This window comes from Cynocephalus volans, chromosome 7, assembly GCF_027409185.1.
Source record: "Cynocephalus volans isolate mCynVol1 chromosome 7, mCynVol1.pri, whole genome shotgun sequence".
NCBI classification, from domain to species: domain Eukaryota; kingdom Metazoa; phylum Chordata; class Mammalia; order Dermoptera; family Cynocephalidae; genus Cynocephalus; species Cynocephalus volans.
The window spans coordinates 116,478,958-116,504,810 of record NC_084466.1 but is presented as its reverse complement, the minus strand read 5'-3'; the positions used below and the strand labels follow the sequence as shown (position 1 = coordinate 116,504,810).

Here is a 25,853-nt window from a genome sequence, read left to right as displayed (position 1 = left end):
ACGAGCAATGAGTTGTGTACTTACAGAAATGACATTCTTTATGTCTCTGTGCAGGATTCTCAAAGCAAATCGGATAGTTGAGATGGCCCACCAATATCCATTTATGGCTTCCTTACTCCAAACCTATACAAATTTTCTTTCTTTTGATTTTTATGGGGAGAGAAAATTGTTTGTTATTCTAGGAAAGGTAAGAGACTGTTTATTAGGGGAAAAAAAAACATAACAACAATCTGAACCTTCCTCAGAATATTAAAGTAGAATGAATTCTACAAAAATAAGATGTTTCATTTATTTATGTGAAAGGTTAATTCAGATATGAAATAATTCTGGATACTTCTAATTGTACTTAAAGACATCATTTGATATTTGAGTATTAAGAAGTGCAAAGGAGGCTAAAATTGTGAAGGAAGGAAATTGAATAAAAGCATGATACATATGTGTGTAAGAGGCTAGAAAAATCTACCAGAAATGTAAATTGTCACCAAAAAGGGAAAAAAAAAAAACCACTTTGACTATTTACTGGTTAAAATGGGAAATATTAGTCCTTTAATAAAACTCATTTGTATCCTGTACAGTTTTATTTCCTTGAGTAGAATGTCAGTTTGTTGAGGTCATCACTTTCATATTTTTGTGTCTAACTAGGAAATTGAGTAGGTGATGTATGGCCAAAATATGGGCGACGGAATTTCTTGTTCTAAGATACGTTCAGAGCTATTTCTTGAAGTTTTGTGTTTTTTTGCTTTTCTTTTCCCAAAGGTCTAATTATCTCACCATATGTCAAACTTCACATAACAAACTCCTCATGACAGTACTACAAGTGACTTAACCATTTTAGTTAGAATTGGCATATAAATCATGGTTCTTATAACTTTCGTGTTGTTTAACCTGTTAAAGTGGAATATACATGTGAAAGAATAAAGAACAGTTTGTTTATTAGTTGTGTGATGTGCATCGCGACATCAAATTGTCTGTCTCCTAGTGGCAACTCAGAGTATATGGTTCTTTACTCCTTTTTCATTCAAAAAACTTTCACCTACTGTGTGTGATAAGAAAGGCTCAGCTAAGTATTTAGAGACTCTCTCACTTTATGTGGGCTTCTTAAAATTTTGACAGACTTCAGAATTCTTGTGTGTGATTGTTGGAGGATGGGGAATGGACAGCTCTGGCAGAATTTTTATGCCAGAATAATGACCTAAGTAAATATTGGCTGTAATAAGTTTTCTCAAGAAATGATTGCATGATTGAATATGCAATGAATGGCTTTTTCACTTAGCTTAAAAGGACCTACTCCCACCCATCCCCACCTTAGCCCAACAAAACACAAAAATCAAAATTCTCCTATGTGAGTTTGAAGTAAAAAACAGAAAAACAAAAAAATGGGCCTAAGTTGTCTTAAACAGAGGGATATTAGAAATAGATCCTTCTATAATCAAGAGCAGAAATTCCACTATTTCTCCTCACTTTTGGTTCATCTGAACTTGGGTTTGATTGGGCTGGACAGCGTGTTGGCTGTTGTTCTGCCTGAGGCTGCTTGCCCTAATGTGGAGAAATTTCTGGTTCTTGAAGTCAACAGGCAGAATGACTTCCAGTTATTTATTACTATATCTTGTCTACTTTCGAATAAAAATGTTAAGACAATTTATAATAAAAGTCTATTACATACGATTAGAAAATGAGACATTGAAAAATGTTAACAGTCAACACCTTCCATGTTACAAATATGTCATCATGAGGCTATTTTTTATGTCTACCCTCCATAAAAGTTGAAGGTTTATTATTAAAAAGTTTTTTGAGGGTATTCATTGGGGAAGTAGAGTAAATCTTTGAGAGAAAGAACTCTCTGCTGGTCTGATTTAATAAAAAGACAGGGCTTAGACAATCTAGAACAGTTTCTCTAGTGTGGTTTGTGGACATCTGCATAGATATAATTTAAGGTTAAAAAGGCAGATGGCTGGGGAATAGCCCAGATCTACTGAATCTGAATCTTTGGATTAGAGCCTTGGTGTCTGCATTTTAACCTGTCCAGGTGAACCTTACAATAAAATTTAGACTTAGATGAGTGGATGGTTAGAAATACCCTCAACGATCGCTGTCCTATATGGATAATCCTTCCCCAAGGGAAATTCAAAGTGATTGGGGACCAATGTTCAAATGTTCTCGGTTATCTGAAAGAGATCTGCATGTTGGTGGCAAAACCAACATTCTGCTCCTACCAATCCTCTGGGCTCTCCAGCTGCACATGGCAACTGCAGCAGCTGGGCCTCCCCGGGAGTCTTGCCTACACAACTGTGCCACTCTTGCAAAGTGGAGCACCTTTTCTCTCCCTGCCCTTTGTCCACTGCCCCTGCATTTTGGTGAGAACTACCATTGGTTTTGCCCTTATCACTTCCAGGCACCTAAGCTATTATCCCATTTTCCATAGGGCAATCTTCACAATAACTCTAGAGATGGTGTTATTTTCATGCTCATTTTATAGACGAGATGACTGAAGCTCAGATAAGGTATGCAATCATGGCTGAATAGTGAAGAAGTAGCAGAAAAGAGACTCAAAGCCAGGTCTTTCTGCTGTCACCCTGCCAGGCTGCTGCCGTGCAAACATTTGCTTCCTGGCTTTCTGGACAAGAGTGTGGAGAGCTTTGATTTCTAAAACCTTAGCACAGCTAATATGAAAATGAGATGGCCTACTTCTTTATTTACTTATCCCCTACAAGCTTTTAAACATGATTTTAATATCAAAGGCAGGATATTAAATCTCACTCATGTGAATTATGATGAACACTAATTCACGGACTAAAAAAAATCTACTGCGTAAATGGGTAGATATGCATTATGTGCCTTTTATAAAAAAATTACCATTTAAAAGGTAAATGCTACATGCACCAGTGAGAGAGACAGTACGTTGCTAAAACATTAACTTGAACCAAAAAAAAAAAAAAGTCAATATTATAGCTCATACCTTCCTAATGATTTTATTCCTGGATCTTGATATAAAGCTTTCTATGATTTTTACCTCCCTGTTCCCTCATTTAGAATCTAATTTAAAGTGATCTCATAAGAAAACAAAGCTTAAGAATTCGAAGTCTTAATTAACAGTCTTAAAGATCTCAAAACTGAATTCAGAATTTTAATGTTAATTGATTCTTATATCTGCATTAAGGGAAATCTGGATTGTATTCTTGTTGCTTCCAAATGTAGAAGTTTAACAATTATTTGTACTTTTAGAGACTTCAGTTAAAAAGAGCAAAGGGTTTAATATGCCAGATGGAAATATTTGCAAATTGATACACTTATTGAAATTACTAAAACTTGCGTGCAAATATGGACAGTTTTGTCATTAGACTTCAGGCAACTTGTATTCTGATCCTGGTTGAACCATTGATTGACTCTGCTCTTGTTGGCTTCCTTGTTTTAAAAGCCAGGGATTGAATCAGATAATCTCTAGGTGATGGTTTCTTGTATCTTGGGTATGTTTTGACTCTTAGAAGAATGTATTACTCTTTGTGACATGCATGCAGTAGACTTAAAAATGCTTTAGAAGGCTGCTAGAACTTTGTGTTACTGTAAACCACACCAGGAATGCAGAAAGTTGAGCACATATGGCATATAATAGTGGAGAAAATAGTAGTGACTGTTAACCTTTTATAGTTACTCTTCTATCATATACTTAATGGAATATGAGTCTATAGACTTCCTATAGAGTTATTTCTAGAATAGAAATATTTATTTGAATTACTTTTCCTTTAGTAGATATTTAAATAACATCATAGTTATATCTCTAAACTACACTCTGGTCTAATTTACCAAAGTCATTTAGCAATAACATACCACTCCCTCCAGAGTCTGTAATATTTGATATACCACCACCCTGAAATCCTGGTTCATAAACTATTATAAAAGGTATTTCTGATATAGAAAAATAGAATATCACCTAAGATGCCAATGTATGTACAGTCCAGAGGCTCCTTTGGGAAATGATGAAAGGAAGAAGAATTTGGATTGTAGCAGCAATTTGAAAAGCTGATTCACTCATTTACTCAATGGGTATTTCCTTGCCAAATATTAATTCCTTGTCCATGTTGGGTTTATGAACTATTGGTGTGAGGGAAGATATTGAACAAGAAATTTCAAGTATAAATTTTACAAAAGGAGAAGTAAAACGTGCTGTGGGAACCTAAAGAGAAGTTAATTCATCTCATTTGCAGGGATGAGTCAGTAGAAGATGGCTGGGAAAACTTCCCTGATGAAGGGACATTTAACAGAGATCTGAAAAACATGTGGATAATAAGGCAAACAAAGCACTGGGGAAACTATTTTAGGCAGAGGGAATAACTTATGTGAAGTTTGTAAGGCAAGAGAGAAGTTGTCTTTTTGAGAAATTAAAAGAGAACTAGTACAGTTGTAGTACAAATCCTAGAAGGAAGATGGAACATGTGGAGACTAGAACTTGAATGTGTTTGAAAATCATTGTAAGGATGGTGATCTTATTTAAGGGCACTCAGAAGTTATTTAAGGGTTCTAAGAAGGGGTGAGGCAGAAAGAGAATATAATCAGAATTGTGTTTTTCTAAATAACTTTTTATTTTGAAATAGTTTGACTCATAAGAACTTGCAAAAACTGTATGGAGGATGTCTGTGTACCTTTCACCCACTTTCCCCCAATGAAACTATCTTACATCATCAGAATACAGTGTCAAAACCAGGAAATTTATGTTGGTACAGTATTATTAACTCAGACATAGACCTTATTTGGATTTTACAGTTCTTACATATGGATTTGTTTCGTTTTGTTTGGTTGGTTTTGGTTTTTAAAAGTTTAGTACAATGTGTTGAAAGGACTGGAGGGGATTAAGTATGGATTCAGGGGACCAGTTTGGGGATTGAGAAGCAAAGTCTATTTGGTAGAATGAACTACTCAAACTAGAAGTGACATGGATTTAAGAGATATTTAGTAGGTGGAAATGATCAATGAGTCTTGGTAATTTGGGTATGGAATGTGAGACAGGCAACAAGGTCAAAGTTGACCTCTAGATTCCTGTTTTGAGAATCTGGGTAGATGGTGATGCTCCTGGTTGAGGTTGAGAGGTCTAGAAGGGAAGCAGATTTGTTGGGGAAGGCAGATGCATTCAGTTGTGACCATGGTGAGCTTCAGGTACCTGTGTAGGCAAGACCCCTTTCTGCCTGGAGACCTGGAAAGAGGGCAGGTATGAGATATGAATTTAGGTATCATCAGCATATAGATAGTAATTTCAGCAAGATTGTCTAAGGAGAATGTGTTAAATGAAAAGAGAAAAAAGGTTCAGAATAGAGCCCCAGGAAGTTTAAATATTAGGTGGGTTTGTGAGAAGGAGGAGATGGTAAGGATACTGAGAGGGAATAGCAGAAGAGAGGGAGAGAGTTAGAGAGGGAGAATAAGGGAGAGAGAGAGAGAGAGAGAGAGGAGGAAGGGAGATGAAGAGACAAAGAGACAGGAGAGATATGGAAAACTGGTAAATTTATATTATATAAGCAAAGAAAACAGTTGCTTTCAGAGAATGAATATTCTGGTATGCTCTTTTTCCTTTGACTTCATGCAAAGTCATGATTAAAAGGTTTAAGGTGGTTCTCTGTGCCATTTTATTTTTAAAGTTTAGTATTTATAATTTTGTAACCTCAATTTCAAGATAAAATATGATGTTTTCTGCAACATTGTTTATATCTTCCAAAATGTTATTTTGGATTAAGAATACTTGAATATGTTATATTTTATTGATTAATTTTTTAAAAAGTGAGCAGGAATTTAAAAACTGTGTGTGGGGGTGTGGTAAACTATGCATAAAAGTTTAGGTTTAAGAACATTCAAAATATTTTTACATTTGAACCAATAATTAAAATATATGTCTCATGCTATAATTATATGACACTACATGTAACAATACCTAGGCCAATTGAAATCAACTTGTCTGGCTGGTTCCTGGGTGTCTGTATGTTTAAACATCTCTCCAGTTGACCCTCATGTTCAGTGTGGATGGAGAATGATTGGAACATGTAAATACTCTGATAATCTTATGGGTGGTGCTGAGGTTCTATACAGTGACTTGGGGAAGGAAATGACTAAATAGAAACCTTACTGATACAAGTATGAGGAAGGGTATGCGAAATAGGTTTTCTGAATGAAAAGAGGCTGCAGGTAAGGAAATAGGAGACAAGAAATTTGGGCTTGACCCACCGAAGTGGGATGTCATCACAAATCCTAAAGAGGATTGAAGGTTGGAGTTAGTGAGGCAGGGTTTGATTTATAGTAGGTTTATGGTATGACAAGTAGAGTGACATGTTCAGAATGACAAGTTGAAATAACTTCTCTCAAGACCATTTATCACAGATGGGGAGAAAAGGTCATACTAGTTTAAGTAAGAGATAACTGAAAGCAGAGATAAAGCTTTAGTTAAAGGAATAATGCAAGCAAAGGTGGATAGTTAAATGTTGTGGGAAGAAACACAGTTGAGTTTTTCTACATGTATGGTTGTGGCTGATAAGTTGGAAGTTAATTTGAGAACTTTCACTAGGAAGGGACGTAACATATTGGTGGTTATCATAATGTACTATGGAAGCTGATTGTTGGGTGTATTGGGGAGAGGATAAGAAAACTATATGCCAAATTTAGTTTGAGTTAGCAATGGAGCATCTGGTTCCATAATATTTAGGCAGGATTGCATGTGGGCATGAACCGAGTATGAATAAACAGATAGCTGAGCATGTTATTATTTTCCAAAAAGTAGACAATTAATTAAAAGTATTTACTTTTTACTTACATATTTACTCCCTATCATGTTTTTGAAAGAATTTAAGGTAGTTAAGAAGCTGTTTGTTAGTGGTTTAAATTATCCACAAACATAAGGAATAAGTAATAAACATGATGGTAACTTTGGGAGTCAAAAGTGAAATGAGGTATTCATTTTATTAACTATGAGCAAAACCTCTGTTTTACTGACATTCAGACCTTCAAATTCCTATTTTTGGCACAGGAATCTTAATAACCCTCATGATGCAGTCATTTCTCTGAATGGTGTCATTTACAATATAACTCTAAGCTTATGAAATAAATGAAGGGGAGGTTAATGAGGCTTACAGACACTGAGTGAGTCAACGTATGATTAATATCGAATCACTTCCATGTTCTCTACTGCTTGCCTTTCTACCTAATGGTTTTTTATCTGCAGTAACTGGGTATGAGACTCAAATCTTTTAAACAAGTTTCTTGTATGGATTATCTTGTCAGGTTGCTAACAAGTGTATTTCTTGAACATTAAGGAGCTCTTGTCACTACAAATATGGAAATCTAGTTTTGATTTAGTTCAGGTTGATTGGCATTGTGCTCTGTTAAATGAGGAAGAATCTAGGCTGTTTGGACATTCAGGATTTATTGAACAGGTAATGTGACCTCTTATATAAATGTACCATAGTAAAATTTGCAAACTTTAGTGTATATCTATTTAGTATAGTGTGTGTGAGTATAGTTTTTTATTTTATTTTTTCTTATTTTTTAAATTTTACTTCTTAATGTATATTGTAGTTGATTTTCATGCTCCTTTACCCGTTCCTCTCCATCCCCTCTCCTCTCCCCCCCACATCATATCTGTTCACTTGACTTAAATAGTTCAAGGTATTTTTGTGGTTATTCTGTCTTCTCCCCCCCCACCCATTTGTGTGTTTATTTATTTATTCATTTTTAGCTCCCACAAATAAATGAGAACATATGGTATTTCTCTTTCTGTGCTTGACTTGTTTCACTTAATATAATTTTCTCTATGTCCATCCATGTTGTTGCGAATGGTAGTATTTCATTCTTCTTTATAGCAGAGCAGTATTCCACATTTTCCGTATCCACTCATCTGATGATGGACATTTGGGCTGGTTCCAACTCTTGGTTATTGTAAATAGAGCTGCAATAAACAATGGAGTACAGGTATCCCTTTGGCATGATGATTTCCATTCCTCTGGGTATATTCCCAACAGTGGAATAGCTGGGTCATATGGTAGATCTGTCTGTAATTGTTTGAAGAATCTCCAGACCGTTTTCCATTAAGGCTGCACCATTTTGCAGACCCACCAGCAGTGGATGAGAGTTCCTTTTTCTCTGCAACCTCTCCAGCACTTACCATTCTCAGTCTTTTGGATGTTAGCCAACCTAACTGGAGTGAGATGGTATCTCAAAGTGGTCTTGATTTGCATTTCCCAGATGCTGAGTGAGGTTGAGCATTTTTTCATGTGTCTGTTGGCCATTAGTATATCTTCCTTTGAGAAATGCCTATTCAGCTCCTTTGCCCATTTTTTAATTGGGTTATTTGGTTTTTTGCTGTAAAGTTGTTTGAATTCCTTATATATTCTGGATATTAATCCTTTGTCAGATGTATATTTTGCAAATATTTTCTCCCACTCTGTTGGTTGTCTTTTTACTCTGTTGATTGTTTCTTTTGCTGTGCAGAAGCTTTTTAGTTTGATACAATCCCATTTGTTTATTTTTCCTGTAGTTGCTTGTGCTTTTTGGGTCCTATTCATGATGTCTATACCCACTCCTACTTCCTGGAGTGTTTCCCCTATGTTTTTTTAAGGAGTTTTATTGTTTCAGGATGTATAATTCTTTAATCCATTCAAATATAATTTTTTAAATGTGGAGGATGACAGTAAGTCTTATTGGCTTTCTTTTTAAGTAATTCTGTTTCCAAGTAAGTTTCAGTTGCTGTGATACCCTTTTGCTTAAAGTAATCTGAGGAATAAAATTATAGTAAAAGTATTTTTAGGTGAATTTTTAAAAATTAGCACAGTGGAGAGCAGTGCTTATTATCGGTAGACTGATGAACAATATTCATTTATAATAAATGATTGAATGATGTCAGAGCTAGAAAGACCAATGATTTAAAACTGACCATATTGCAAAATACGGCCCCAGCAGGAATCGAAAGGAAAAGTTGGCCATTCCTTTTCTTTGAGATGTTCCCTTCCTGCCACCTCCCTGACATACATAACTCTGGTTATCTTTCCAGGCTGGTATTTTTCAATCTCGTTTGTGGGATCCTCTTGCTTGGCCCCACCTCTAGGTATGTTTGGTCCCCAGAAACCTGTTCCTTCTCTGAGTGTAACCCATCTCAATAAACAACACCAATGCATATTCAGTTGCTCAAGCTGGAAAACTAGGATTTTCCCCTTTCTCCCATTCCCACATTCATTCTGTAGGTAAGTCTTATAGCTTCTACTTGCGAAATATACTTTCAAATTATTCATGCTTCTGCCCATCTCTACCGTTACCATACTAATCTAGGTCATCGTCACGTCTCACTTGGAAATAGTGCAATAGCATCCTTTGTAAGCTTTCCTTCCTCTCGCCCACCAGCAATTGCCCCCCATTCATTGACTGAAGTCCTAGTGATCTTTTTAAAACTTAAATCAGACCATATCACTCACCATCCTTTTTTCACCCTTTTAATAGCTTTTCATTTTACTAAGAATCTAATTCTTTCTCACGGTGTGCAAGCCCTGTCTCAACCAGGCTCCTGCTTATGTCTCCAAATTCATCTCCTGCTTTCCTTTCTCTTGATCAACAGGCTCTAGCTCATAGGAGTTCTCCAAACCTCAGCCTGAAAATATTCCATTCCTTCTGCTTTGAGTACTCTTCCCTTAGATTTCCTAATGGGTGGCTCATTTTATTCTTAAATCTCAGCCTAACCTTTACATTTTCAGACAGGTCTGAAATTATTTCAGATCCCAAACAGGTCTTCTTTATTCTGTGTTCAGTACCCTTTCTGGTACCTTCCAAACACTTTCTCTATTTTAATGATATATTTGTTTGCTTACCTCTGTCGTGTCTCTCCTCTGCTAGTAGATTCTAGCTCTAAGAACACAGGGACTCTATTTCACTTATTCCTGTGTACCCAATGCCTAGCACAATGTCATATATAAAGCACCCAAGAAATGTTTGTTGAATGAATGGATGAATGAATGCACAACATAAGGGTTCAGCTGAGCAGACTATTCCATAAAGGCTAACTGATACACCTGGAGCAGCATGGTCTTACAGAAAGGCCGTTGGATGGCAGTTAAATGCTGCACCAATCATTTTTCTAACTAGCATGACTGATTTGTTTCTGTACCTTTTTATTGGGAGGATAAGTGAGATAACAGTGGTACAAAAGACTTGAAATGAAAATACTCAAAAGGCTTTCTCCTATGCATCTCTCCACCTTGTACCTAGACTCTGTCCACAAGGACAGGAGTGTGTCTTCACAGATGACTTCCTCCTCTTCACATCCCTTTATCCCGTTCCCTGTTCTCCTTTTTTATTCCAGAAAGTGACAAAACCTGTAGAAACTGTATCAGGGTTGTGTGCAGAGGGTTTGTCCAGCAATCTCTACACCTTTGGTAGCACTGTTTTAGTCCGTTTGGTGTTGTTATACCAGAATACCTCAGGCTGGGTAATTTATAAAGAAAAGAGGTTTATTTGATTCACAATTCTGGTGGCTGGAAAGTTCAAGATTGGGCAGCTACATCTGGCAAGGGCCTCATTCTGTTTCAATGTACGGTGGAAAGGGAAAGGGGACCAGGCATGTGCAGAGATCACATGGCAAGAGAGGAAGCAAGAGAGAAAAAAACTCAGGAAGCCAGACTCTTTTTAACAATCCACTCTCTCAGAAATGAATCCATTTCTGTGAGGGTGAGAACTCACTCACCCCTAGAGGAGAGTATTAATCAATTCATGAGAGATTTTTCCCCATCACTCAAACACCTCCCACTAGGCCCCCCCTTCCAAGACTGACACATTGGAGACTGAATTTCAACATGAGTTTTGGCAGGGACAAACCACATCCAAACCATATTATTTCACCCGTGGCCCCCAAAACTCATATTCTTCTCACATGCAAAATACGATCATTTGATTACAATAGTCCCCAAAGTCTTAACTCATTCCAGCACCAAGTTAAAAGTCTGAAGTCCAGCTATGAGCCCGTAAAATTAAAAAAAAAAAAAAAAGTTATTTACTTCCTAAAAACAGTGGTGGAACAGACATAGGGTAGACATTCCCATTCCAAAAGGAAGAAATAGGCTAAAAGAAGAAATGAGTAACAGGCCCCAAGCAAGTTTGAAACCCAGCAGGGCAGACATTAAATCTTAAAGCTCCAACATAATCTTCTTTGACTCTTTTTCCTGCATTCTGGGCACACATATGAGGGGTGGGCTCCTAAGGCCTTGGGCAGCCCTGCCCCCATTGCTTTGCTGGGCACAGCCCACCCACAGGGCTGCTGTCATAGGTTGGAGTCAAGTGCCTGTGGTCTTTCTAGGCTGAGGTTGCACACTGCCAGGCTCTGCAATTTTAGGACACCAGTGACGGCAGCTGTCATGCCCCTGTGCCTCTGCTAGGCATTGCCCTGGTGGGACCTCTCTGTGGTACCTCTGACCCTGCATTTCTGCTAGGCATTGCCCTAGTAGAGGCTTTCTGTGGTTACTCTGTTCCTGTGATAAATATGTGCCTGGGCTTGCAGGCTTTTCCATATGTGGAGAAAGCCATGCCTCCATATCCCTTGCATTCTGCAGACCTGCAGAATTAACACCATATGGGTACCAAGGCTTACTGCTTGCTCCCTCTGGAGCAGCAACATGAACCTCACCTGGGGTCACTTGTGCATGGCTGCTGCAACTGGAGTGGCCGGGATGCAGGGAGCAGCGTCACAAGGGGGCACAGAGCAGCAGCGCCTCAGATCTGTTCCCCTGAATCATTTTGTCCTCCTAGTCCTCTGGGCCTGGGATAGGAGGGCCGCCTCAAATTCTTTGAAATGCCTTTGGGGCCTTTTCCACATTCTCTTGACTATTAGCACCTGGCTGCCTTCTAGCCATATGAATCTCTTTAGTAACCTGTCCCTTGGCTACACCCTCAGCACTTTCTCCTGAACAGGCCTTTTTGCTCTTTACATGGTCAGACTGTGAATTTTCCAAATCTTTTCACTCTGCTTCCCTTTTTTCCTGGCAGCTCACTGTAAACAGTTAGAAGTAAGCACACAGTAGCCTGAGTGCTTCACTACTCAGAAACTACTTTTGCCAGAAATGCTATTTTGTAGCTCTTAAGTTCGGCCTTCTACATAGCCTCAGGGCATGGACACAGGCAGTCAAGTTCTTTGCTATTGGTTTAACAAGGATTACTTTTGCTCTAGTTCCCAATAAGTTCCTCCTCTTTCCATCTCAGACCTAGTCAGAATGGCTTTTAGTGTCTATATTTCTATCAGCATTCTGATCACAACCACTTAATGAATCTCTAAGAAGTTCGAAGCTTTCCCTCATCTTTTTTACTCTTCTGAACCCTCACCAGAATTATCCTTAATGTTTCATTTATGGCAATACAGGCTTTTTCTAGTCTGCTCCTCCAAATTTTTTGAGCCACCATGCATTAACCCGTTCTGAAACAGCTTACACATGTGTATCCACACAGCAACACCCCACTCTTCGGTACCAATTTTCTGTCTTAGTCTGTTTAGTGTTGCTGTAACAGAATATCTGAGGTTGAGTAATTTATAAAGAAAAGAGGTTTATTTGGCTCACAATTCCTGTGGCTGGAAAGTTCAATATCAGGCAGCTGCATCTCATGAAGGCCTCATGCTAGTTCAACTCATGGTGGAAAGTAGAAGGGGGAAGCAGACATGTGCCAAGAGAGCACATAGCAAGAGAGGAAGCAAGAGAGAGAAACTGAGGAAAGCAGACTTTTTAACAACACACTTTCATGGAAACTCACTCACCCCCAGGGAGGGCATTCATCTGTTTATGAGGGATTCACCCCCATGACCCAAATACCTCCCACTAGCCCCCACCTCCCAACACTGACACATTGGGGATCAAATTTCAACGTGTTTTGGTGGGGGACAAACCACCTCCAAACCATAGTAGCACATTCCCACCTGTGGGTCGCTCATAACCCAACCACTCCATAAAAGAGTCCCCTGAAGTCTTGGGAACCACTGCTCCAGAAATACTCTGGAAGTGCTACCTCTTGTCTGCTCTCTGAATCCCTTTGTTCCATCTAGCTGCCTCAGGTTGAAGAGGCAATGTCTTAGGCTTGATTTTGATTTCTCTGCCTGAACTCCTTTTAGATTCATTCTTTAAGTTGTTAATCTCTAGACGCCACAATTTACTCAATGCCCCACAATCTCAAGGACTAACTCTTTTCTCTTCTAGAGCCTGTCCCTGACATCTGTAACTTCAGCCTGGCAAAGACCTTATGTTCCATACCCCTTTGCCTAGCTGGAAGCATTCACACAGTGTTAGATCATGTATCTGCAAATATGTTGTTTGCAATTCAGACATACTTTGGGTATGAACCCCATGTCTTCTGCATTTATTTATTATACTCACCTCCTTGGCTTCACCTGCCTAAACTTCTTTACGGCTTCTCTGGTTTTTTTTTTTTTTTTTCGTTTTGTTTTTGTCCTTCTGTCAATGATGGTTGTGACCTTATTTTCACAAAGGAAACATTGTCAGGAGTGTTTTTTCAGATTTGTAGGTAGAGCTTACTTCCATAGATACTGTACTTGTGTCAGCAGCAACTCTACGTTACTCTTTAAATCACTTTATGGATAATTATGGTTGGGTTGTAAACCCATCAATCACTACTGCCTGTATTTACCTTCAGTGGCTGTTTTTGAACCTAGAATTTTTGTGTTGGTAACTATTTGCCACTGAAAGGGACAATCCTTTAAAGGACACTATAGTATGTTATAAATAGCGGGTTTAAGTTATAAAATCACATTTATTTATCTTCCTCTTTCTCTAGCTTCCTTTATTCCTACACTTTCTGTCTTCTACAGTGAAAATTTAAGGTAACAATCTCAGTTATAATGTATAAACCACTACACTAACACATTTAAAGTTTATAAATTTTACGTATTAGATTTCTACCATAAAAATGCTTAGATGGAAAGTATTGATGTTTAAAATCTTATATTCAGACTTCTCTGAAGTATATGTATATTATGGTTATTAATTACATCAATTGCAAAATGCTGACACTTTGCAGTTTTTCTTGGAATATTATGTTTTTATCTTATAAACATAATGGGGGATTTCTTTTTATTTGGAATTCAAATACAGACATTTATCTAAATTTAGAGTAAATTTTTGTACACTTTATTTATTTTCCATATTTGTATATCAAGACCATCTGAGGCAGGGTGTGTAGGAATGGAAAGAGAGAGAGACAGAGACAGAGAAAGACAGAGTCTGTACTCAAGACAGAGAAGAGAGAATGAGTGTGAACACATTGCAATCAAAATAAGTTGAATTCCACTGCTGAATTCAAGAGGTGTTTCTGTATTAGTGGTTATCTCTCTGTAAAACTCACAAAATATGCTCAAACTTCTGTAATATGGAGAATGAGCCAGATCAGAAAGGGAGTCTCTCAATGAATCCGTCACAGAATTTTTTAAACTGTAGAATTATTGTTAAGTGACCGCAGTTCCCTTCTGATGTTTGCAGTGGATTTGTTGAATCTTTATCCAAGTGAGTTTGAGCATTAAAATGACTGAAGTTATGAGAAAGAGAGAGAAAGAGAAACAGAGAGACCGAGAGACAGCAAAAGACAGAGACAGAAAGAGAATATGAATGAATGAATGTGAATGTATGTGTAATAAGGGAAAGTTTGAAAAATATTTTATTTCAGGCTTGTCATCAGTAGACCTGATTTCTACTTTAATCTGTAGCATGAATTTGGCAGGCATTTAACCTCTTTGTGCCTAACTAGAGTCACCTGCTGTACAATAGATCTTTTGAAATTCATTACTCCTATCTAACTAATTTTGTATCCTTTGACCAACATCTCCCAATTCCCCCTCCCCACTAATCACCCCAGCCTCTGATAACCATCATTCTACTCTCTGCTTTTATGAGATCAACTTTTTTAGATTCCATGTATGAGTGGGATCATATGGTATTTGTCATTCTGTGCCCGGCTTATTTCACTTATAATGCACTCTAGGCTTATCCATGTTGCCTCAATGGCAGGATTTCACTCTCTTTTATGGCTGAATAGTATTACATGTGTATGTTTAACACATTATCTTTATCCACTCATGAACACTTAGGTTGATTCCATATCTTGGCTATTGTGAGTATTGCTACAATAAACATGGAAGTGCAGTTATCTTTTTGACGTACTGATCTCATTTCCTTTGAATATATATACCCAATAGTGGGATTGCTGGATTGTATGTTCTGTTTTTAATTTTTGAGAAGTCTCCATACTGTTTTCCATATGGCTGTACTAATTTACATTCCCACCGACAGTGTACAAGAGTTGCTTTTATTCTGCATCCTTGCTGTTACTCATTATCTTTTGTCTTTTTGATAATAGCTATCCTAACAGGTGTGGGGTGATATCTTATTGTAGTTTTGATTTGCATTTCTCTAATGATTAATAATGTTGAGCATGTTTTTAATGTACCTGCTGGCCATTTTTATGTTTTCTCTTGGGAATTATCTATTCAGGTCTTTTGCCCATTTTTTAAATTGTTATTTGGTTATTATTATCATTATTATTTTTTTTGATATTGAATTGTTCAAATTCTTTATATATTTTGGATATTAAACCCTTGTCAGATGTGTGGATTGCAAACATTTTCTTGTATTCTATGTGTTGTCTTTTCACTTTGTTGATTGTTTCCTTTAATGTGCAGAAACTTCGTAGTTTGATGTAATCCCATTTGTCTATTTTTGCTTTTGTTGCCGGTGATTTTGAGGTCTTATCCAAAAAAAATCCTTACTCAGACCAGTGTTTTGAAGTATTTCCCATATGTTTTCTTCTATTAGTTTCGTAGTTTCAGGTCATCCATTTAAGTCTTTAATCCATTTTGAATTTATTTTAGTATACGGTGAAAGATGGGGTATAATTTTATCCTTCTACACAAGCATAACATTCTTACCTTTGCAGAATTAAATATAAGTGAGCAGAACATTTGTTTTGGGATTTTATAATTGGGATAATTTATTCATTTGCCAATGCAATTTAGTATTGTGGACTGAGAAGTCAAACAATGTAGTACAGTGTGGGCTTAGAAGTCAAACAGATTTATCTTTAAATTCTGATTTTGTCTGTCATTTACTAGTTGTTCAACATTGGGCATCTTATATAACTCTCTGAGTTTCACTATGGCAAACTTAGGGAGTCATAGTGAAACTTAAATGAGGTAAGGCTCTGTATATTACAGAACACAATAACTACTTAATAAATATTGACAGTAATAGTACTACTACTATGATGATTACTGATGTTGTTGTGAATATTGGGTTAATTTTTTCACTTTGGTTAAGAAGCCTGGAAACCAAAGAGCTTTACAACTAGGAGCATGATTGTTGTTTCAGAATTTTAGTTATTTTCAAAATTTCACAATATATACACCATCTCCCTTCAGGCAGACTCACAGTGTCTAGTGTGTTAAATCCTAATGCAGAATAATGTTTGAAGATAAAACTGAACTAAGTTTATCAGAGTAGATGATCTGCCTCTAAAGAATTATAGGACATTGTAAAAGGGCTAAATTGGGTTCTAATTTTTCAGAATTAGGCGAATTCCTCAAGTCACCATTGCAGCCAAAAGAAAGTACGTACATTTGGAGAGGGGATGGGATGATTGATAAAGAATCATGTTATTTTCTTGCCACTGAATTCAAACAAATTTAAACTGTAAGGTAATTCTTCCCAGAAATTGTCTCAGAAGATATGAACAACAAAATTGTTCTAAAATCATCTCTTTGATGATAAATTTTAAAATCAATCCATTACAGTAATTGAAGTGATAATGCATAACACACAGTGATGGTGTGAGCTACTGGGCTTCAAAGGACTAACACCACCATCATGGCACCCAATCTATGCCCTGAAGGTAGGGTGGTGAGGAACTTAGTGGATATTCCTAGTGATCATGTTAACCTTGTTGGGAACAAGTGAGTTTTAAGAGATCTCAATTATTTAGTGCTTTGAAAGGTTAAAAAGTTTGCTTTAAAATGTTGAATTGCAACTGGGCGTATAAATATATGCCAGATGTTTTCTTCTCAATCATTCCTCTGTAGTTTGTGTATCTAAACTTCAGAAATACAGGTAGAGTTAATTCTTAATAGAACAGGCCACATGATTGTTACATTCTGTAACATAATGTGATGGTCTTATTTATTCTCAAGCATGAAGCACTTTACAGTACTTCTGTGAAACCCCACAGTTCTACTTCTATGATATGAAAGAGGGAGCTTATAGGACAACAGTTTGATCTGGGTTCTTTTGGAAACTTCCCTATTTTAAGTTAGGTTCACTAGTGTGACCTAACTGTACAATGCATCTTTGGAAAGCTGAATGACTTGAAGAGTTGAATGGGAAACTTTTAATATTAACTTTTTGGAAGCTGACGAACACCTACAAAGAACATTAATTTTATTTTCCTTTAATTAACGCAAGCCTGCCCCACCTGTTAACATCTAACCAGTGATTTTCAGAGCTACTTAGCATTATTCCTAGTCAAGGACAATGAGGCGAGAGTTTTAGTTAATAAGGAGAATTCTTAAGTTACAATCTGAATGACATTTGAGCAAACATTTTATGGGCTAGCCATCTTCCCCTTCTCCCAATCATTGTTTTTAGAACTATTTCATTGTGATTTCATGATTTAGTTCGATGGAATTAAATCATCTATTTTAGAACTACAGGAAAAATGTTAGAAGGTAATTGGCAACTGGAAAAAATTGCAATGTATTTAATAGACAAAAGATAAATATCATTGGTCACCTAAGAACTATGTTGTTATCTTATATTTTGGCCCAGTGATTCCCCTGTTTGTATCAAATGCTAATTATAGGTATGAATGATGCAAGTAGTTTTGATTTCCTTATAACTTTTCCTGTTATAAGACTGAAATAGCTTTAGCAGAGTTGGTTGATGTAAAAATTGCATCTGAAACTTGTTGACAACTGGTTTGCAGTTTTGAAGAAATATATAAATTGGCCAATAGCTTTGCAGGATTAAATTTTATCCTTAAAATATGTGGGCTGGTTGGTATTTACCAGCTCTCAGCCGGCTTATACCTATAGATCATTCAGGAAAGGTGTTAGGCAAGAAATAGGATCCACTGGGCAGAATCTTAATAGTTGTGGCAGCAGGAGGACTATTCTGAGTTTTTCTTGCTTATAGGTAATTAATCAAATATTTCACATTAGATAGTTGGAATTATCCTGCTGCAGTGACTCCTGGAATTAGAAACTTTAAGAGCCTTGCAAGGACTGTGTCTGAGTGAAGGAGCAATGGACTGGCAATGGGGATTTGGACTTCCAAGTTCCCGATTGTATAGACTATACTTCAGGTCAAAGTAACCTTGAAACTGTACTTATCGCTACTCCTGACATTTGAGCCCTGAACTGACTATTGGGAGCTAAAGAGATTTAATGAGTATTTTTCTTTAGTCAAAGAGTTGATTATAGGAAATTTGTACTACATTTTTAAGTTGTTTTAGCTGATTTCCATTATTAGCAATAACTTAATAGCTTTGGCTATTTTTTAAAAAGTGCCTGGAAGTCTTTTTCAAATGAAGGAATCAGATGTTAATTCTCACATTTCTGGGCAAGGTTGTTTTTGGCATATTTACTATTGCCTGGTTTGTGATTGAGGGGGAAACTGTTCTAAAGAGAGGGTGTAAGTGGAGAGTGGGAAACATTAGACTGTGAAGGTAGTTCTTGAAATTGGAGATGAGACCTCATTCTCTCCTAATATATAAGAATTGCCTGAGAGACAGTGACTTAAGTCCAAATAACCATAAGGTTTATGAGATAGTGGTTCTCAAGAGTTTCAGTTACAAGAGTTCCTTATTAACATAGTAAAAAGTTTCAGTGGTGCTGGTAACACCATGGTTATGTGTTTGGATCCCTGTACTGGCCAGCTGCCAAAACAAAATAAAGCAAAAAACAAAACAAACAAACCGTAATAAAAAGTTTTGTTTTTAGTATCCATTAATTAATGAAATAAATGACAGAAAACCTCCATAAACTCAGTACATTTTGAAGTAAATTTATACTATTTATTCTTTACATCTTCTTATAATCCTTCTCTGCAGTTCTATGGCTTATAGAATAAAATAAAACTCTTTATTAGCTTTCAAGGCCCTATGAGACCTGACTCCTACCCACCTCTGCAATCTCTTTCTCCTGTCCTATTTCATCTTGCTCTCTGTATGCTTTAGCCACACAGGCCTCCTTTCTAATGCTTGAACAGATCAAGCTCATTCCAAACTCTAGAACTTTGTATTTGTTTTTTCTTTACTTAGAACGCTCCTCTGCATGATCATTGCAATTCAGAAGACAGTGGTTTGATCTCACTGTCATGCAGTCCTCAGCTGAGAGAGACCTTACAGACCACCCAGTCTTGCTTTCCCCACTACTTGAAATAGCACTACTGCCACTTGCATATGGTAACCACAATGTAGAATATACTTATTAAGTTTTTAAGAAAACTAATAAGAGTTTGCCTATTAACAGTAAATAATGCTGTCTCTCTTGCTTGAGAAGTAGGTGTATATTTCTTTATACTCACCCTAGAATTGCCCATTCTTTCCTAAGATTGTGTAGAAAGATGATTTCTATCAAGTATTCTTTGTATCTGTTCAGGAACTTTTTCTGCAATAAGTAAGTGGGGAAGTGGACTTTCCGACTCACTTTTCTCACATTGAAAATTTGGAAGAACTGTTGCTAATCCTGGCACCAAATTATCTAGGGAATATTATATTACCTAATGAAATTTTTAAGGAAAGAAAAAATTATCATGTTGGTTTCACGATTTATAAACTAAGTCACTCTAAATTCTTAGGCCATTAGAAAAATAATCTATATCTAGTAATGTGCTGAAGCCAAGTTGTACTGGCTCATGTTAGATCGGCTTGTTAAATTTTGAGGAAATTTACAAGCAGGTTGACTTCCCATTAGCTTCAAATTGGCTTGAAATGGTGGGAGTATTTACACCATAGAAATTGGCAAATGCTACAAACCAGGGTTTACCCACCAAATCCCACACCCCACCAGACAGTTTACCAGCACACCATTATGTATAGCGAATACTTCAGAGGCTGACAATTTAATGACTACAAAGCAATGGGGCTAGCTCCAAATTGGTGTTCAGATTTAAAAAGCTATTTTGGGTATGAAAGAAAAAGGTTTTTAAAAATAGATTATTTGTACATACAGGCAGATAGGAAGAATAAAAAAGAATTAAGATCTTTGTATTTGCTCCTTTTACCTCCCAGGTCAGGCTGCTGAATTCTTGCCAAATGTTGTTAAAATATGTACTTTGGGTTAGGACAGATAGCCACCTTCTGGTACTTGTGATACCAGCTTTCCCCTGCTCCCATACTGATAAACCAGCTTTATGATTTTATATGTAGCATCATATCTTAGTTACAGTGAGTGTCTTAGACTGTTTCTTCAGGAAAAGAAAAAGATTCAAAGAGTTAGCTGGAGGCCCTGATTAATTATCATCTATAATGTTGGAGCAAGTGGGGACAAATGAGAGTTGACCTAAGGTTCCCAGCACTCAGTTGGAAAGGCCTTAAAGGAAAATTACATGAAGAGGCAGGGCTTTGAGTGTTACTCACTGACAAGAACATCTTTGATTTGCTCTACACAGAGGTACAAGATTTCTGTCTTGCTGTGAGGGCAGAGACAGATTATTTGCGACATTTAAAGACAAAAATGTTATTTGACAGTACCTGTATGAAGGGATGAATAAGACATAAGTCCTATATTGATCACTTTGTTTTTAAGTGACATAAGGGCATATACAAAAGTCTCCTGTTTGTTTCTTTGAAACCTGAGATTAAATGTCCTCCATCTAAAATGAAATTTGAGAAGCAAGAGCATCCTGAAATCCCTTTCTTCCCCTCTGGCACTTTGTGATAAACACTTGGAAAATTTGTATAATTCTGAAGGATTGTGTTACAGCTCATTATTTCATCTTTTCTGATGTCTTTATAAAACAGATTAATAGTACTGTTTATGAGAAGAGAGAAAGTGACTTTCTTCAGTCATCTTTGGATGGAGCTGATTTTTTTTTTCTTGGAAGAGGGCTTTATTTCTAATCGTACTGCATTTCTAGGACTTGGATCTTTAATGGAGAACTATTAATATTTCCCAAAGGATAAGATACCATCTGTAGCTAAACAAGTTGGCATTCTGGATTGATAACATCCTGTTTTTATTATGTTAGAAACTATAAACCCATTGGATGGCCTCATTCTCTTATCCAAATAAAATAAAGGAATTTTTAGTAGCGAGAGAATATAATACAATTTGACTAAAATTAATTTCCTGAAGCTCAAATAAGCTCTGGTATTTGGAAAAATAATCCTATAACAATAGATCTCTGGAGTCAATGTGATGGTGCCATTGGTGATCTTGAGGACAGGAGTAGTGAAAATAACTAGAAAGGAGATCTCATGAAAATCATGGTTGGAGGCACGTTTTGCATCTTGTGTTGAAGACTCTAGAGAAACAACTCTTTGCTTAAAGACAAAGTTTTGGTAAGGAGGAATTAAAACAGACAAACAGACAAAAAAAAAGCAGATAACATGCAGGTAAACATCCCCATCAAGCTGAATTGAAGTTCCACAGACAGGATTTTTTAAGTAAAGAATGTTCTTAAGTTCTTAATGGCTGGTCATCCATCACCATCGTCTCTTCATTAAATGGAAACTCCTGCCATTAGTACTGTTATTTAAATACAAGTCATACAAAAGAGAATCTACTGAAAAGAGTAATATTGAATATGCCAATAATAGAGTCAAGCAGTATTAAATATCTAGTCATTAATTAAATGAACAATAGATTGTTATTTTTATTTTTCCTCACAGTATGGTTACTTTTCATAATTTACATTTAATATTAAAGATTTTTTAATATGAAAAGTATGTACATTCTGGAAAAGTTTATAAATACAGAAAAGTAGGAAAAGAGTATAATTCTGTTACCAAAGACAACCAGTGTCAGCACTTTGTTTCTTTCTGATATTGTTTCAAATCTTAATTGCATAGTCTACTACTCCCTCTTTTATTACTGTTACTGCAGTTAATACTACTACACCTTTATAACCCGTCATTTACTGATAATAACATTATTTTGTCACCAGTCTTCACATATAAATCTGTGAGGTAAGTATTTTTTTAAAAACCATTTTACAGATGATGAAATGGAAATTCAGAAAAGTAAGACAGCCTGCTCAAAATTTTATAGGTGATCGGGCTAACATAGGGACCTAGACATATGTAACTTCAAAGCTGATTTTTACATTTCATTACACACATATTACTTTCTTACCCTAAAAACAATTTTGTATCCTGCTTTTTCACTTAAAAATTGTGTAAAAATTTCCCTGATGCCATTAACACTCTTTAAAAACAATTTTAATTGTAGTGTAATATTTCCTTATAGAAATATTCTTCATAGTAATGAATGTTCAATTGTTTTAATTTTTTTCTGGATGCATTTTTATTACTTAGAACCAAATCATTATAAAACATAATGTGTGAAGGCTAGGCCAGATAGACTGCTGAAAGCCACCCAGGTATTGGGAGAGAGGACTAATGCTTTAGTCTGTATTCACTACCACAGATCATTTCCCTGAAAGCCACTTGCTAAGCTAATGTGGACAAAGGCCAGCTTGTGTTTGAATTTTTTTAAATGAAGATTTTGAATGTAATGTTTCAAATGCATTGCATTTGCACTGTGTTGCTAGGGTCTTTACGTTCTTCTTATCCTGTTTCTGACTTTGCTCACGGTACTCTGATTGTCCTTTTCCTGACAAAATATTTCTTAGTGTCTCTTCCACTTTGATTTTTATATCCTTAAAAAGTCCATAATATTATCACCATTTTTTAAGTTCTGCAAAACTTCCCTGTTAACCACTGGATGCCAATTACAGAATTTGTAAATGTCTTTCCTACTGACTACCTATATGTAATCCCATATTCAAATCATGTTGCGTTTCAAACATCTTGTTCAATCGACTTTTATCTGCCTGGTTATCTCAATTTAAGCAGCTTGAAGAAATAAATAAATGTTCTTTAAAGAAACATGAGATGTGGGTAAAGAACTGTCACATTTCTACCAGTTGCTTCAAACAGCTAATTAGGAATCCAATTTTCACCCAAAATATTTCTTGAGCACCTATTCTATGATTGGCATGGTAGTAGACACTGGGCATACAGTAGAGAACAAATTAAAACTGATGCCTGCCCATGTGGAGCATAAAGTCTAGTGGAAGAGGCACACAAAAATAAGTAAACAGATTGTGCTGTTTTCTGTAATTGTGTTTAGGACAGTACATGCCTGATGTTCTTTTATATTACATAAACATACTAATAATAGTGCTTGTACTATAATTTTTTGTGTGTTTTATTCATATTTACTCAAACTAAATTACAGACTTCAATTTAAAAAGTTCATTTATTGGTTTTCCTGTAATGTTTGTGATTAAAATATTTTTTAAAAGAAAATGAAATTATATGATTTTTTAAATTTGTTTGTTTGCTGGTCGTTTATCCCTTAAATGATAGTTTACTTAAAGGAAAAATTTTCAGTGCCTTTTTTGCTGCTGTGGAATTACTTTGTTCTCAGGTCTTTCAGAAAATTATTGGATTCCTAACAAGAAAATGCATTTATTGTGTGCCAGAGTATTGTACAGCTCTGCTAAACTCACAAACTATGAAAGAGCTTGTCAGACGTGCCAGTAAATCTTCCCTTTCTTGCCATAGGTCCAAGGATCTTATAAAGGAAGCTATCCTTGACAATGACTTTATGAAGAACTTGGAGCTGTCCCAGATCCAGGAGATTGTGGATTGTATGTACCCAGTGGAATATGGCAAAGACAGTTGCATCATCAAGGAAGGAGATGTGGGGTCACTGGTGTATGTCATGGAAGGTACGGTTTGTAACCCTGATCCTCTGACATTCAAATATTCCCTTTCCATCTTATCAGCCTACACACAGATGGCAATGTATTAAATGGGACAATTCCATTTTTCCTCCTTTTGTTGAAAAACAGATAAGAGGTGAAATATTACTTAGAAACAGTGGTTGCTAATTATATGAAGTGTTTGTGTTTAGAATATGAATATGAGAATACAATATTTTTTCAGACATGGGGAAAGAAGATAATGTAAAAAAAAAGAAATGCTATTTAGTACACTGAATAAGACCACAAACTATCAGATCATTGAGCAAGCTCACAGAGCTTTAACAGAAGCTTAAGATCATTGGAAGTATTTTTGGTCGGATAATCAAAGTGTTTTCAACTCTACTCTTAACTTTTAATATATGACTAACTTTCCTGATTTGATGGTTCTGTGAAAAGAAAATGTTCTCATTTTTATATGTGTATGATAGAGGCAAATCATAAAAGTTGGATGGCATATTAGCTGCCTAATTTATGAGTGATAGCTTGTCTCATAAATCTTGCACAAACCAAGAGAGAAATGGCTTTGGAAAAAACTGAGGCATGCACTGTGTAAATATGTTTTATGCCTAGGTAAATTTCCATAATGTGAGTTTCTAACTTGGAATTTAGAATGGCATGTTTTTCTTTTGTGGGAAGAAAGAAGCTTGAAGTAATGACTGAATCAGCTGCAAAGAAAGTGAGTTCAGAAATGTCTATGATATAAAATAGTTGGTATATGAAAGTCACAGTTGTTTTATTAGAAGCAATTAGTGTTTTACCCAAAGCATTCATTATAGTGTCCTATAACTGCCACATTTATAGGTAGGTCATTAGGAGAAGGGGTATATTTGGGAAAGTCACGTAATTTCTCTGAGTTTTACCTACTCAGTTTGTAAAAAAAAGATATTATTTCTTTCTGCCAGGGGCTCTCAACTGGTGATGATTCCCCCAGGGACATTTGGCAAAATCTGAAGACATTTTTGGTTGTCACAATTGTGGTAGCGGGGTGGGGGAGGCTATTGGCTTCCAGCAGGTAGAAGCCAGGGTTGCTACTTAACAAGGTAGGTGCCCAGAAGAAAGAATCATCTGGCCCAAAATGTAATTAGTGCTAACATTGAAAATGTAATTAGTACTTTCTACCTTCCTTACAGAATTGTTATGAAGTTAAAGTGAAATAATTTGTATGAATGAATTTGTATAAACATTGCAAGTAAAAAACATTACACGTAAAAATGTAAAGTATAAAACATTACAAAGTAATAAATATTATTTCTATTAAATACTTCACAGTATAGAAGAAATATTCTTTCTGCATTCATCTTTCACCTTTTAATTTTTCTTTGTAGTCTTTTTGGACACCTACCAGGCTTTCTATTTCTAAGTAGTAATTTCTATCATTTTTTCCTTTATAGTTTTCACCTTTTGTATCTACATCATAAAGTTCTTACCAAGGCCAAAAGGATATAAATATTCAGCTAGACTTTCTTCTGACAAAAACAAAACACAATAAACACAAATACAAATAAAATATACTTGGCAGAGAATTGCAGGGATGAGAGATGAATTTATAGGGCAAAGATGTATGTAGGTACTGAGCAAGATGAATAAAAAAATGGAAGAAATATATAGAGGTCAAGTATAGAATATAAAAATAGAGGCACCATGTTAAAAATTACTAACCATTAGAAACCATGTTTTTAAAGCATTTCTAAGATTATATCAGTGGCTTCCTATGATTTGGTTTTTCAGATATTATATTTGCAGGCATTTGTTTAAAAACGTAGCTGTTGTATAAAACAAGGTTTACTTTTACTACAGCTGTTTTCAAATGCTAATTACTGATATTTCATTCAAGAAACCAAAATTTTGAAAATCTGTGGGTTGTTTTCC

General features: G+C 36.0%; 1 protein-coding gene across 2 annotated transcripts in view; it reads left to right on the top strand.

Annotated features, from left to right (window-relative positions):
* Nucleotides 1-25,853, top strand: part of PRKG1 (protein kinase cGMP-dependent 1) — a 1,297,492-nt gene that overhangs the window by 135,397 nt on the left and 1,136,242 nt on the right. For both annotated transcript variants that reach the window (XM_063103400.1, XM_063103401.1), the window contains exon 2: nt 23,782-23,948. In XM_063103400.1, the coding sequence (XP_062959470.1) occupies nt 23,782-23,948 (167 nt within the window). The remainder of the gene's footprint in view (nt 1-23,781; nt 23,949-25,853) is intronic.